Source organism: Lacerta agilis, chromosome 9 (genome assembly GCF_009819535.1).
Source record: "Lacerta agilis isolate rLacAgi1 chromosome 9, rLacAgi1.pri, whole genome shotgun sequence".
NCBI classification, from domain to species: domain Eukaryota; kingdom Metazoa; phylum Chordata; class Lepidosauria; order Squamata; family Lacertidae; genus Lacerta; species Lacerta agilis.
This window is the reverse complement of record NC_046320.1, coordinates 4999202-5013616: the sequence shown is the minus strand read 5'-3', so window position 1 is coordinate 5013616 and position 14415 is coordinate 4999202. Positions and strand designations below refer to the sequence as shown.

At 41.4% G+C, this 14415-nt stretch overlaps 1 protein-coding gene across 1 annotated transcript in view; it reads right to left on the bottom strand.

The window, feature by feature from the left end:
• STIM2 (stromal interaction molecule 2) overlaps window positions 1-13913 on the bottom strand; it is a 72561-nt gene extending 58648 nt beyond the window's left edge. Inside the window, exon 1 of the mRNA XM_033160699.1 lies at window positions 13631-13913. Coding sequence (XP_033016590.1) covers window positions 13631-13913 — 283 coding nt within the window. The remainder of the gene's footprint in view (window positions 1-13630) is intronic.
• Window positions 13914-14415: the final 502 nt, after the last annotated feature.

Sequence of the window (14415 nt, the reverse complement as noted above, 5' to 3'; positions counted from 1 at the left end):
TGGTCTAGTCCTTCCCCTGCCCCAACCCCCTAATATTCTTAAGAGGATCTCTTCTCCAGTCTTCAGAGAGTAGCTGGAAGTGGGGAGACAGGAAAAGGTCCTCCTTTCCTTCCACTCTGCCGCTTTAATCTGAAATCTTAGGCACAGTACTGCGCCCAACGATCAAAAACTGCTCCGATTGGAATTTCTATGCCAACAAATTTACTCTCTGTATTTACTGAAGAAAGAAACATTACTTTCTTTCATGCCCTTAAACATGATGGCTAGATATTTCACAGTTATTAAATATCACAAGCTTGTAAAGCATGATGTTTTCTTTATGCATTTCTTTATTTTAAAGGCAAGAGAATATTTAAGAGCTTGAAACAAAGCTTCGAAAAGCTAAATTTAAAAATGGATTCAAAGCAGCTCAGAGAAAGAATTCTTCTTGAGACACAGCAAAGAAGCAACTTTTGAAATAAGCATGACAAATTAGCAAGATGAAAGTATGTTTCAATCCCAAACAATCACACCACTCACTGTTGGCCTTCCTACCCTCCTCTTTTCTAGGAAAACACAACGAAATATTAAAACATCCCACACAAACCAACATTAGCAACATTAAGGCTATTTAAAAATCCATAGTACATTTTTCATATTATATGATAATTTTATAATGTTCCAATACAAAATAAGCCAAAATACCCTTTGCATTACCAACCTATGAAGCAAATACAACAGTGCACAAAACAGTGATAACAGATAGTTAGGCAAGATATCCAGGATATCGCTAAGTGTGAGTAAATACTGCTGGAGAGAAAGGCAGATTAGCAAAAATATTGGTATGTTAAGAGACAGGGATAGCAGAGGTGGGCAGAAGATAGATCAGGATTTAGTGGTAGATATCTGGGTGATTTGCAGTAGTTCTGCAAACATCTCTGATCCCCAATTGTAGAACAATAGCAACAACTAAAGGGGGAAAAACAATCTAAATGATCCTGGAGTATTCTGCACCCAAAAGCAGTTTTTGCTAAGAAAACCGTATTATCCCAGTAATGTCTCATGAAATCTCCATACACACCTCTTCCCAAGAAGCTCTGAATGATAAAAATCCAGGATGCTCCTGGTCTTCTTGTGGAGTAACCAATCCCTTGCAGCAAAAATTTCATTATATTTAAGCCCTGATTTCTTTTGAGAGAGATTATAAAGAGAATTTACAATTTAAGAGACTATTCGAAAGGAGACCTGGTTAAAGTCTTCAATGAAAGATTTAGGTTCCAGCCAAGAGGGAAAATTAAAGAACACTACAGTATAGGAGAAATAATAAACTATTTGCCCATAAAAAATTCAATATATGAAAAGAAATTATTATTCTAGTAGCAGTACATGCAAGTTCCTGTATTCCCATACTTAATCTCATAAACTATTGTGAATTCTACTCCTAAAAAAGGAACTGTTCCACACTAAGCAGAGTATTATATTCTAAAATAAGTCAAAATCAAGTTGTCCAAAATCTATACAAAGCATACCCTCCTATATAGTACAATCTAGTGTAACTAACAATGGTTATAATGGTCAGATTTACATCATTTTTATTGCCAATTCAAAATTAATCTATCCTAGGAAACATCCCACAAAAACTCAAGTGTATGGCAGACTTTGAGTTTAGCAGAACAAATATCATGAGGCCAAGAACACAGAACAAGTGTTTTCTATGTAGCATTGTAGATTCTGCTATCCGACTAGCAATTATTACTACCATTATTGTTAGAGCATTTATATGACACTTGCCTGCCACTTAGTAGCTCCCAAAGTGACTTAGTAAACAGAAACTCAACAAGAGCAAATAAAAACACATAACATTTTACCAGATTGCATTGCAATCGAATACATAAAAATCAAAAACTGAGTAACTAAACAATGACGTTTCCTACCTAAGTATTAAAGCAGAGCTTTGCAAACTGCTTCCCATGCTCTTATAAGGGGTTAGCTTGACCTCCAGTTTGCTAGTAAAACTGAATTACTGTGTCACGAAATGAGGCATGTCTAAAAAGTGTGTCACCAACATGAAAGCTCTGCATTGAAGTCTCCAGCCAAAACAAAATATGGTAATCGAACAGCTCAGTTGGTTAGAGGCCATTGTGCTGATAATAACGCCAAGGTTGCAGGTTCAATCCCCGTATAGGACAGCTGCATATCCCTACATTGCAGGGGTTGGGCTAACGTTAAATGATCCTTAGGTTCCTTTCCAACTCTACAATTCTATGATTCTAACTGGAAAACCTATGAGTTGTTATTTCTCCCCCCCCCCCCATAATCAAATGTAAAGGTAAAAGGTAAAGGAACCCTGGACTGTGAAGTCCAGCCAAAGGCAACTATGGGGTTTCGGTGCTCATCTCACTATCAGGCCGAGAGAGCCGGCATTTGTCCACAGACAGCTTTCCGGGTTGTGTGCCATGACTAAACCGCTTCTGGCACAACGGGACACCGTGATGGAAACCAGAGCACACAGAAACGCCATTTACCTTCCCGCCACAGCAGTACCTATTTATCTACTTGCACTGGTGTGCTTGCAAACTACTAGGTTGGCAGGAGCTGGGACAGAGCAACAGGAGCTCACCTAGTCATGGGGATTCAAACCAAGGACCTTCTGATCAGCAAGCCCAAGAGGCTCAGTGGTTTAGACCACAGTGCCATCCGCATCCCTATAATCAAGTGTAAAACCAACCAAACAAGACTCCTGGTAGTATTTAAGTCTGTTGCTGTGTGGTATAGAGAGGGTCATTATCCCAAAGGTCTCTAGCCAAATGCAAACTACCAAGGAAGGCAATGAGGGAGCTCAACTGAATCCGCAACTGGCTAACTTTGAAGCCAATCCAAATGACCATTCCACCCGATCCAATAGTCCACTCCTATTTGGTAATCTACCTGCTGTGAGAGACAATATTCTATAACTGGAATATTGATTCTATATTAACCAGATATATGAATAACGCCCCCAAAGACAAACGATGTGGGCATTTCATACATTCAGTAAGTCACCCTCCTACGCATGTATGTTCCAGAGAACAGTGAAATATAACCAAGATGATTGGCAGTACACTGGAGGTACCTATTATTTTCTTTTATTTTTTAAAACCCATATTGTAACATGTTGGTTTGCCCTCCTTTAATAGGTTTAGAAGCTCAGGCAAAACTTTGTTACTCAGCAAAGGTTTAACACTGGCACAAATGGAATGGAATCTTTGTTTATTAAATCACTGCATTATCTACTTGCATGAGGCTTCCCCACAAAATTGTGCTCAATGCAACTGATATCATATCAAATAAATTATAACAATTTTAAAAGATTAGAAACAATTAAAAGCAATCAATATCAATAAGTAAAAGCCAAACCAAAAAAATCAATCCATACAGCACTTTATTATAAATATAAGCTAACTCAATTAAACAGTTTAAACTGGATGACATTGTATAAAACAATAAAAAATAACTAACCTAATTTTATGGCTTGCATTTGATGAATACTTTTTGAGGGTAAACAACACCCACATCTTTAGGCATTGACAGAGGCTCTTCAGTATAAATGCTACTCAAGAAGGGCTGCAGGTTTTCCATGATGGTATGGGGAGGGTACATATTGAGAATTTTTTCTGCCTCTCATGTAATTCTAGCTCCTCCAAGGTCACCCAATGAAACTGAGTGGCAGACTGTAGATTCAGGATGGACAACAGTACATACTCCTTCACAAAATGTACAATCAATTTATGGACTCGAAAGCCACAGGGTGTGCTGACGGGAGATCGGCTTAGATAGCTTTAAAGGAGGATTCAACTAATTGGGGACAGAGAAGGGAGATAGAGCTCTATTAGCCATGACGGCTAAATGGAACCTCCATGTGCAGAGGCAGCATGCCACTGAAAACCATTTGCTGGAGGGGAAACTATCCAGGAAGGAGTATTTCCTTCATGCCTAGCCATGGGTTTCCCAGGGTCATGTGGCTGACTATCATAGGAAAGTATAACTGATAAACTCTTGGACCAATTCAACAATAATCCTCTTGCATTTTTAAAACTTTTGATTTGAATGAATATGGTTCTTCTTCTATATATATATTCTTTTAAATATGGCATATTTTGAAGTGTCAATTATATTTCCATATTCGTTTGCATACAAACAAATATAGGAATGAGTTTTGGAAATACCAAATAAAAATGTTTCTTCTTGCAAAAGACATAAAGAATAGTATGTATAGTAGGATGGAGTTTCCTTCTCTGCATTATCTTCTGACATGTAGCTGGGCCAAGAGGAACAGGGTGGCACCTAAGAGACAGAATGTCTATTGACAACACTGAACAGGAATGTTTCTGTTGTTGCAAGGATGTTTCTGTTATTGGGACCAGGTCACAATAACAATAACTACTGAACAAAGATAAAAAAAAACTATTGTTAAACAGAGCAAGAATTTCATTAGATAAATAAAACCAACCCTTTAGATGTAACTTTGGAAGAACAGCTTGCAGTGAGACAAATAAATTAGGAAAAGAGATCCTACTAGGCAATGTTTTTGTTTGTACCACCTTACTGGAGCATTTCGGGTTACTACTAAGAGGAGACAGATAATCAAACATACATGGAATTGCAACAATCAGATCACAAAGTCAAAAAATATGATATACAGTACTTTCATTGTTAATTATAAAACACCATAATCTCAAATATGCCTGTAAGCATGATCATTTGCTTTGAAATGTTTATTTTAAGCCCTTTTTTGACAAAACTAATACAAGTTACTTATTTATCACTACAAGAAATAATAATGCTGACCTAGGAATTTAGTAAGTGTTTCACCCATAAACTGATACAGAAGACAATTTTAATCCATGAAGAGACATGTAGGCAGCATGCCTTATTTCTCTGAATTAAGCTGCATGAAAATCGATGGGATTTACGTTGATGTTCAAAACAAGTTTTTTTAAAAACAACAACAGGGGTGCTACTTAGAACAAAAGCTACTGAAAAATGAAGATCCCTTCTGAATCCATAACTTCTGTCAAATAAAATACCAGAGAACAAAATGGAACTTGAAATATGTAGCGATCATGTCTTCATATGTGAACCCCTTCCAGCGTACGGATATGCCTGCATACTGTGAGGGATCACCCAAGCAAGCCAAAGGCCTCTGCTGAAACCCACCCTGCATGCTTTGCTGGACTAGGGATCTTAATTTTATAGAACTAAGCTGGTTGAACAGATAAGTAAAAAAATTCTTTCAAGAAAATTATTTTCCAACCTTATCACCCGTGCGACAGGTACATGAAATCAATAAATATTTTTGTTGATCTATAAGCCTGCATCAATCAGAATTTCTAGCCCTGCTCAACAATTCATGTTAATAACGGACAGCAGTTGATCCCTTCAGAAAGCGTGCTGACAAAAGAACACCAAATATAAGCAGGAACAACATGACCTCAACAGCCAGAGCAATAGAATCACAATTGTGTCACAGAAAACAAATTAACTGTCTGCCCCCCCCCAAAAAAATGTACTAAAAAACCAAGGAAGAAATTAAATCCATTCTCTCCAGGGAGCAAAGACAATGAAAACTTAAAGTCTGCCACTATACACCAATATTTTCAACAATGATCTGAGCCACTTCACACATTACAGCAAAAAGAAGGTGCCCAACTTTGAGTTGACCATATCTCTTCTGCAACAGTACTTTTGTACTTTTGTTCTGCCCGGACACTGAGGTTCCCTCGCTACAAGAAGCCAAGTTACAGGGAACCAGGCAGAGGGCCTTCTCAGTAGTGGCACCCGCCCTGTGGAACACCAGATGTTGAAGAGGAAACCAACTACCAGACTTTTAGGAGACTTCTGAAAGCAGCCCTGTTTAGGGAAGCTTTTAATGTTTAATAGATTATTGTATTTTAACATTCTGCTGGAAGCCGCCCAGAGTGGCTGGGGAAACCCAGCCAGACGGGCGGGGTATAAAAAATTATTATTATTATTATTATTATTATTATTATTATTATTATTATTATTTTGTGTAACTGAACACATGCAAAAAATAAGTTTTTAGGATTCTCAGCCAATCATGTGGCTTCCAGGGGCATGATTGCAATGGTTTTTCAGAGACATGTTGCCTAAGAATGAATGAATTTACTTTATTACGGTTGCAGACCAGCATAAGCAAAACATCTAAATAAATAGCATAACAATATCTCTAAGCAGATAATTATTAAATTAATTGGGAACAAGAACCAAACGTAGATTAAAATATATCCTGTACCATGCACACGAAAGCTCATACCAAGAACAAACTTAGTTGGTCTCTAAGGTGCTACTGGAAGGAATTTTTTATTTTATTTTGTTTTGACTATGGCAGACCAACACGGCTACCTACCTGTAACTGTGATTAAGCATAGGTAATGGATGAATAAAAACAGATACAGAAAATTTAAAGGAATCATTTAAAAAAGAACAGCTATATGGGGTGGGGCTTCAGAAGTACGGATCTAACAATACAGGCCTTCTATGTGTGGGATATAAAGCTGTCAGTCAAGTCCAACATTCCGAGAGGACTAACTGCCTCTATGTGGCAGGCAGTTTCGTCAGTTAGTTGGTTGGTTGGTTGGTTGCTACAAGGAGTGTTAACTGGTAACTGCTGGGATGCAGTCTTCTCATGACTCACTACTATCTAGTATATAGTTTATCTGTATATAAGCCTGCATTCAGGAACAACACTGTAAACCTGAATGAATCTGATAGTAAAGTAGTTTATGTTATTATGATTCAGATTCATGTGTGTTTTCTTTAAGAGGGACAGAAAGGGATTATCAACCAGGAAGGTATAATTACTGATAGGACTCAAGTGAGTTAGCAACCCACTTGTCGCTGCATAAACTCAAACAGGGGATCGTTTAAACTCTGCTAAATTATATAAACATGCCCACACTATTTAGGACTGATTTGTAGCATAGACCATCCTTTGACAAATATCTATCATGGCAGCACAAAATCTGGTAACTAAATATGTGACTTCTGGGCTATTGTCCTATAGTAATAGGGAGATGTAGTATTGTTCTGAACGCCCAGGGAACTTAAATAAGATGGGCTGGATAAACCTAGCTCGAATGTCTATGTAATACTGGCAATAAAGAAGGGCATGCTCCGTTGTTTCCTGCTGCCCAGAGCCACATGGGCATTTCCTCTCCTCATATGGTATCTTCCTGTAACAGCCTTCCTGAACTGCTGAAGGAAAGGCCTGACAACAGGTCAAGGTGAAAGCCCTTCGGTGTTTTGGTATTTTAATATTAGCTATGTATGGCATTTGGGAAGTAGAGTATCTTCTAGTTTCACTAATTAAAATTTTTGGGGAGCTGGCTAGGTCTGCCTGTTGTTCTATGTCTACTACACGATGTTTGCTAATGGTTTTTGCTTGTTCGTTCCCCATGTTAAGTAAGAACTGTGGATTAAATCCTAGAGTTGTTATTATATTATCCACTGCTCGTTTCCGTATCGATTGGAAATCGTCTTTTAATAGTCAAGGAAGCAAGACCGCTGGGAAGAGAGGCTAGTCTCAGCCAATAATTGCATGAGACATTACCAAAGATGGGTGTATGGGAAGTAGCCCTCATTTAACATAGTTTATCTAAAATCAACTCTTTGCATATAAAAAATGTAACTTTTTGCAAACCTAACCAATACAAATGCGTACAGGAAGCTGAAAGTTAAATTTCTGCTGTGCACTGCATCCTTTCTGAAGTTCCATTTACGATGAAAATGATGTCTGTGATAAAAGTAGCCAATAATATTCCCAACTGAAAACTATCTGTTCTTAACACTAGACAGTAGTCTGAAACACATATTTGTGATATACAGTACAGTATTTATTTATTTTGCCTATCAGTACTACATATATATAGCATTCACTGCCTGTGGTTAGTACAAATGCAAGATTACTGTAATTAGTGCAACATAAAAGTATATAACTATTACATAATGAATATGCTTTAACTACTGTGGGTATCACATAGCTTGGTTTCCACAGCAACCAACACTGCAGAATGATAACTTTATCTAAAAAGAATGAAAGACAGGTCATTATATAACTGTCACCAGCAGTGCAAGATACTTCATAGATAGTTAATCACCAACTTTCAGTTTGGGAAATAAGAGTTCCCAGGCAACAGACTTTTTTTTTACTTCATCGAGAGTTTTATGGTCAGAAAATTAATACACACAAAAATGACCACTTCTAATTCAGATCTGGTTTTCTTAATCCCTAAAAAAGAGAGATGCCAGCTATACTGCACATTCATTCTACTATTTTTGATATCTTGTATCATCACATTGTGAAAAACTATTTAATAAGCAAAATCCAGCTTGGACCAAAAATATACTCAGTAGACTAATGTTGCAGACCAGATCAAGTGCTCTTGAAGAAAACTGATTTTCTAGATCCATTGAAATTGGGGTTTATGTGTCCTTTGTTAACTTTGCAGTGGTTCCAGTCCTACTTGAATGAACATTTCCAGAGGGTGCTACTTGGGAGAGTGCTCTTCAGCCCCATGGAGCCTTCTATGTGGGGTTCCTCCGAGTTCGATTTTACCCCCTATGCTATTTAGCATCTGTATGAAACAGCTGGGTAGAGTCATCCAGACTTTGGTAGTTACACTGTTAGTAACATGTAAATGACACACAGCTCTACCTCTCCTTTACATCTGGCAGGCTTGGCAATGAATGTGCTGGTCTGTTGTCTTGTTTTGGTATCTGGATGAGAGCCAATAAACTGAAGCCCAATCCAGGTAAAACTGAGGGACTGTCAGTGGGAAGTGGCCTGCCCTACTAGAAAGTAGAAGAGAAGCTGGGATTTCAACCACTGAAACTGTGTGAATTTTATGGATTTAGGCTAGTTACATGTTGTGAGCTCTTGGAATAGAAAAGTGTAAGAATTCAAAGAGACAGAAATAGCTTCCCTTCCCACCCAAAAAAACCAAAACAATCCAGAGTACGGTATTGCAGAAAAGTTTGCTAAACAAATGATTGTTGTTGACAATGTTTGCTGAGTAAGATGTTTTGCATGCAGTGACATCTTCAGCCATAGTAATATGAAGAAGAATTTGATTCCAATTTCCATTCCCAGCCTCAAAGCTGAAAGGCTCCTCACATGAATCCACATAAAGTCCTACATCTATGCTAGGCACTCCATATCGGACACTTGAACCATGGCAATTTACCACAACCTATCCCAAACTTAGATTATATGCAGCATACCATCACTTGTCAAGTAGGATTGTTTCTCATTTATCAGTGTAAACATGCAGCTGTACTTCAGAATCATTATTTAGAAAGTTGAGATAAAAGCAGCAGAACGCAATAGATATCAATCTACAGGAAGACTTCAGAAAAAGAAAGATTAACTAGAAGAAACTGATAAGGGAAAAACATACCCACAGTAGACAGGAAATATGCTGAGAACTTGGAATACAGGTAAGAATCCCTCAAATCCCGAGATGTTAATACACTGTAAGTCAAAGTGAATTGTATGTTGTATAATGTTTATGTAAGATGCCTAGAGAACTTTGCTGATCGATGGTTTATAAACATAATTATTATTAATTTATAAACCACCAATCAGCAAAGTTCTCTGGGCAGTTACATAAACAATATACAAAATACAATTCCCAAAACAAAAAACAAAATAAAGTAAAACACTGCAAAACTTGATTAAAATCAGCATAAACCCCAACAGCAACAATACTTAAAACCAGCAAAACAAAAAACAAAACAAAAACCAGCAATGGGAAACTTGGTGCAAGAACTAAAACAATACATAAGATTGTAAATAAAAGGTCTGGGAGAACAGGAACTGATCTTCACTTGGCACTTAAAAGATCACAGTATACATACCAGGGGGGTGCCCATTTGCCAAAACTTTTTTTTTTTAGGCCAAAGAAGAAAAACAGAGCTGAGAAACTGTTTTTATACAAAAGAGAGAGAAAAGGCAAGAATGGTAAATGATTCACTGTACACAGAACAGAGAAACCTCAGTTAAAGTCATGCTATTCTGTAAATACTACAGATCCTTAAGCTATTTATCCAGGAAAAAACTTTAGCATGCTTTTCAACACTTCAGATTTATTACAGTATAAATTATGGTTTAGGTCCTAAATTATCACCACTCTCCTCAATATCCCAGGGGCCAACCAATTCACAGGAGCAAGGTTTCAGGGGGCTGCAGAGGAAAAGGGGGCAGGAAAGCCCTGTTCCACTAACATTGATCCAAGCCAAAGTATTTAAAATAGAAAACAGGACCACTCCCATGCTAGCAGGATAAAATAGAATCACACACTCAATCCAGTTATCTGAAAACACTAGTCAAATCCCCAACATTATTCCATCATTTACTACTGCAGAGTGCTCCACAATTCCCCATTCATACCCACTGCCCCCCACCCAAAAGCAGCAGCCATACTTGGTACCTAGAACCTCTGGCTCCTCCCAGCATCACCACTCTGGCTGGGAGAAATTGCTAAAACTACCCTGTCGAGAACCCACAAATACAGGACACGTTTTCGCTGGCTCTTCAGCTGTTCCTGGTTCCTGGCTTTGTATATAGCTTCTCCCAGTTACAGAAATGCCATTAGGAAAAGCAAAGTAGCAAAGCCAAGCAAGTTCTGGACCTTAAGAATATCCACAAGGAGGACAAAACAGTTCCCTGCAGCATTCTGCAATGTGCTGAAGCAGCCATTAGAACAGGACTTGAGTTCAAATACCTATTTACTGTACTCATAAAACTCACTTGACAGGCCACAGGCAAGTCACCAGCTCTCAGCCTAACAAAGATACCTCGCAACGTTGTTTGGAAAACTTGATACTACCATCCACATACCATTCTGAAAGACAGAGCACAAATGTAACAAATAGAGAAATTCCCACAACGTCTGTAATAACCCACATTTCAAATGACCTGATATATGCTTCCCCCCCCCCGACCCCCGGGATGCTTATCTTTCCTACAGCACACTTGTCATATTGCCATCATTCACAGGAACTACATACTTCTGAAAACACTTTCATGTTGTGTTGTTTTTAAATTTGCTTTTAAACAGGGCCTGCAATATGGTCAATTAATTTCCAAAATGGTTACCCCCCCCCGAAAGTGATTCACTGCCAAGGTGTTCACTGAACACACTTTTGAAGATGTCAAAGTACAGGTTGACAGGACAATGTCAAAGTTTCAGTTCCATCTATCACGTCCACGAAACTTCCTCCAGAACAATCTACATTCCATCTTCTCATTTTCAACAGTATGATGGCGAGTTTATTTCCTGGGAATGAATTCAGCCGCCTCTGAGCAAGTCTTCCTGCTGATAATATATTATCAACACTTCATAGGACTGTTTATTTCACTCCCAACTTCCTTCACTCTGCTTCAGATTCCACTAACGTGCAAACAGCGTCTTTTGCCCTCTGCACAGCACAAGCCCCAGCCGCAAGATAAATGGTTAGAGCAGTTGCTATATTCCACAGTTACACACAACTATAAAACATGCAGACAATAGGATGATAAATATTAAACAGCACCCTCCTACAAAGATTTTTTTTTTAAGCCTCTGGAGCACTTTTATAGTAACTTCCTTGTGGGTTAATGTCGAGTTAGAAGTCTGGGATTGCCGGGAAAGCTTCATGCACTTGCCTCAGTTCCGCATTGCTGCTTCTGCGCCTTTTGACTAGTAATTCAAACACAGAGAGAAAAAGAGAGAGGACCACAGTTACCTGCCGACACATCTGGTTCTTCTGCAGGAATAACTGGAGGAGCAATGACAGAGCCAAGAGAACTGCACTGACAGCCTTCCCGCTCCATTTATTTTTTACAAGCCGTTTAAGACATGTAAAAAAAACAAAAACCACCACATTGCAAATGGGTAAGAAAGATAAATGAAGAGTTTGCCCAAGGGGGGCTTTGAAACTGAAACTGAAATCCTAAGCTCTTCATTAATGCTCCACTCAAAGATATGAATTGAAAGGGTGCAACACTGGTTACATTTCAGTGTAGATACAGCAAGGGTGTTCAGAAGGCTTCCTAAACAGTGTGGTTTAACAGTTGGAGCGCTGGACTAGGACTTGGGATACCAGAGTTCGAATCCCCACTGAGCCATGAAGAGCACTGGGTGATCTTGAGCCAGTCACCATCCCTACCTCACAGGGTTGTTATGAGGATGAACTGGGGAGGAGGAGAACCATGTACACAGCCTTGAGCTCCTTAGGAGAAAAAAGTGGTGTATAAATATAATTAACAATAATAATAACAATGACCAACACGGCAAAGAACTGAAGAATGGAAGACAGTAATTAATTCTCCCAGCACACCAGCACTGAAACAACAATGTATATGAAGGACTACACATGTGAAATGGATTTTATATTTATAAGATGTACCACAGGCGCTGTTTGTAAGAGTGAAAAAATGTCTCTTAAATAAGAGATGATGTGGCTATGGGAGGAAATGATCGACATGTCTGTAACAGCAGCGGGAAACCTGATTTTATGAAATTGTATTAAATTGAAGTAATTTGGTTTGATTTGTAATAATTTGGAAAATTAGTAAAATAATTTGGGGGGGGGGACTACCAATGACCAAACTCTGTCAAGTGTTCCCTATTCTGCAGCACTTAGGGTAAAACGCCACTGCTTCTCCCACCTACACATCCATAGGTACGTCACATCTTAAGTTCAGCGATAACTAGCACTAAAAGCCTTTCCAGTTTTCATCCTGCACACACCTCACCGCAAGCCAGAACCCCCTGAGTGTTACCTGAGGCCATCTAGACTAAACTCAGGTCCTCAGATGTTGTGGGACTACAACTCCCATCCTGGCAGCTGGGGGGGTGTTATTTGGGTTATTGTTTTTATTTTGATTTTATATATTGTGATCTTTTCTGTGAACATCCCTGAGACCTGCAGGTATAGGGTGGTATATAAATTCAATGAATCAACAAGCAAACAAACAACATCTGAGGACCCAAGGTTGAGAAAGGCTGGTTTCAGGCAGCTTTCTTCCCTTCCCCTGATCCTCACCACCCCCAAGATCCCTCCCAAAGAAAGCTCCATCCTTGTAGAGACCAGCAGCTCTCCCCCACCTTGGCTTCTCCCTCCCCAACTGAGGACCACTTACAGGCCTCACACCCCAACAAGAGGCCGCTCTCGCGAAAGGAGCGAGACACGCGTCTCCCGCTCCACACGTGACGCCGCCACCCCCCCCAAGAGGCTAGACCCAAGGGATCAGTTTCGTGCCCTGCATTTAATAGTCTTTTACTCCTTTTGCCTCCCTCACAAGAAGCCGGCGCCGAAGATCCGCATCCCCGCCCCGCCCCCCCCCCCGCCCCACCAACTCAGGGCCAACTCGGCGAGATCTCGCGGGCCAAATAAGCGAGACACGCGTCTGCCGTTCCACACGTGACGTCAACGCGTACCCGGCGGGAGTCTTTTCTGTGAGCGCTTGAGCAACCGCAACGAAGATTCCCTTTCCCTCCCTCAGCGATGAGGGAGCCTCCGCCCGCGGTTCCCCCGTTTCCTCCGGCGGCGGCGGCGGCGGGGATGCTCCAACCCCCGGCCGCTTCCCTCGCCCGCTGCTGCTTCTCACCTGTCCCCAAGGCCGGGCTGTCGGAGGGAGCCGCAGAAGCCGCTCCACCCGCTCCGCCTCCGCTTCCCTTTCTGCTGCCGCCGCCGCCGGCCACGTCCGCCGCCTCCGCCTCGCAGCGCCCCGGGGCCGGCGGGGAGGCGGCGGGCGGCGGCGAAGGCGAAGAAGCAGCGCGGGCGGCGGCATCCGCCTTCGGCAATAGCAGCAGCAGCAGCAGCAGCAGCAGGATCCCTCCCGGCCGCGCGGCTCTCCTCACGGCGGCGGGGCAGCAGCGGCGTCGGCTCATCGGCGCAGCGGCTCGGCTCGGCTCAGGCGACGGGCTGCTTCGTCGTCGCCTCAGCTCGCGAGGATGCCGCCCGCGCCGCCGCCGAAGCCCCGCCCCCCGAGGGGGGGCCTCACGCTCCGCTGACGAAAGCAGCCGACGCCGATGCGGCGGTTGCTGCCCGCTCGAGCCGCCGAGGCCGCTACTCCGCACGCGCGCCGCCACGCAGGCGGTGGGGCGTGCGCAGTAGCGGCTTGCGAAGCCGCCCGTGCCCTTAAGGCTTGCCCGCCCGCAGCTTAAAGTGGGTTCTCTCTCTCTCTCTCTCGCAAGGGAAAGGAGCAGGGCAAGAAGGGGCGGCTGGGTGCAGGGAAGCTGGGAAAGAGATGGCGTTGTTGTTTTTTGGAAGTGAGCAAGCTCAGGGGCATCCCTTTGAATGGGAACCTGCCACGTGGGGGTGCGCATGCTCAGTAGCATCGCTGTCTTATTGACTGCTGCCACGTGGGCTCAGCATACTTAGGGCCATCAC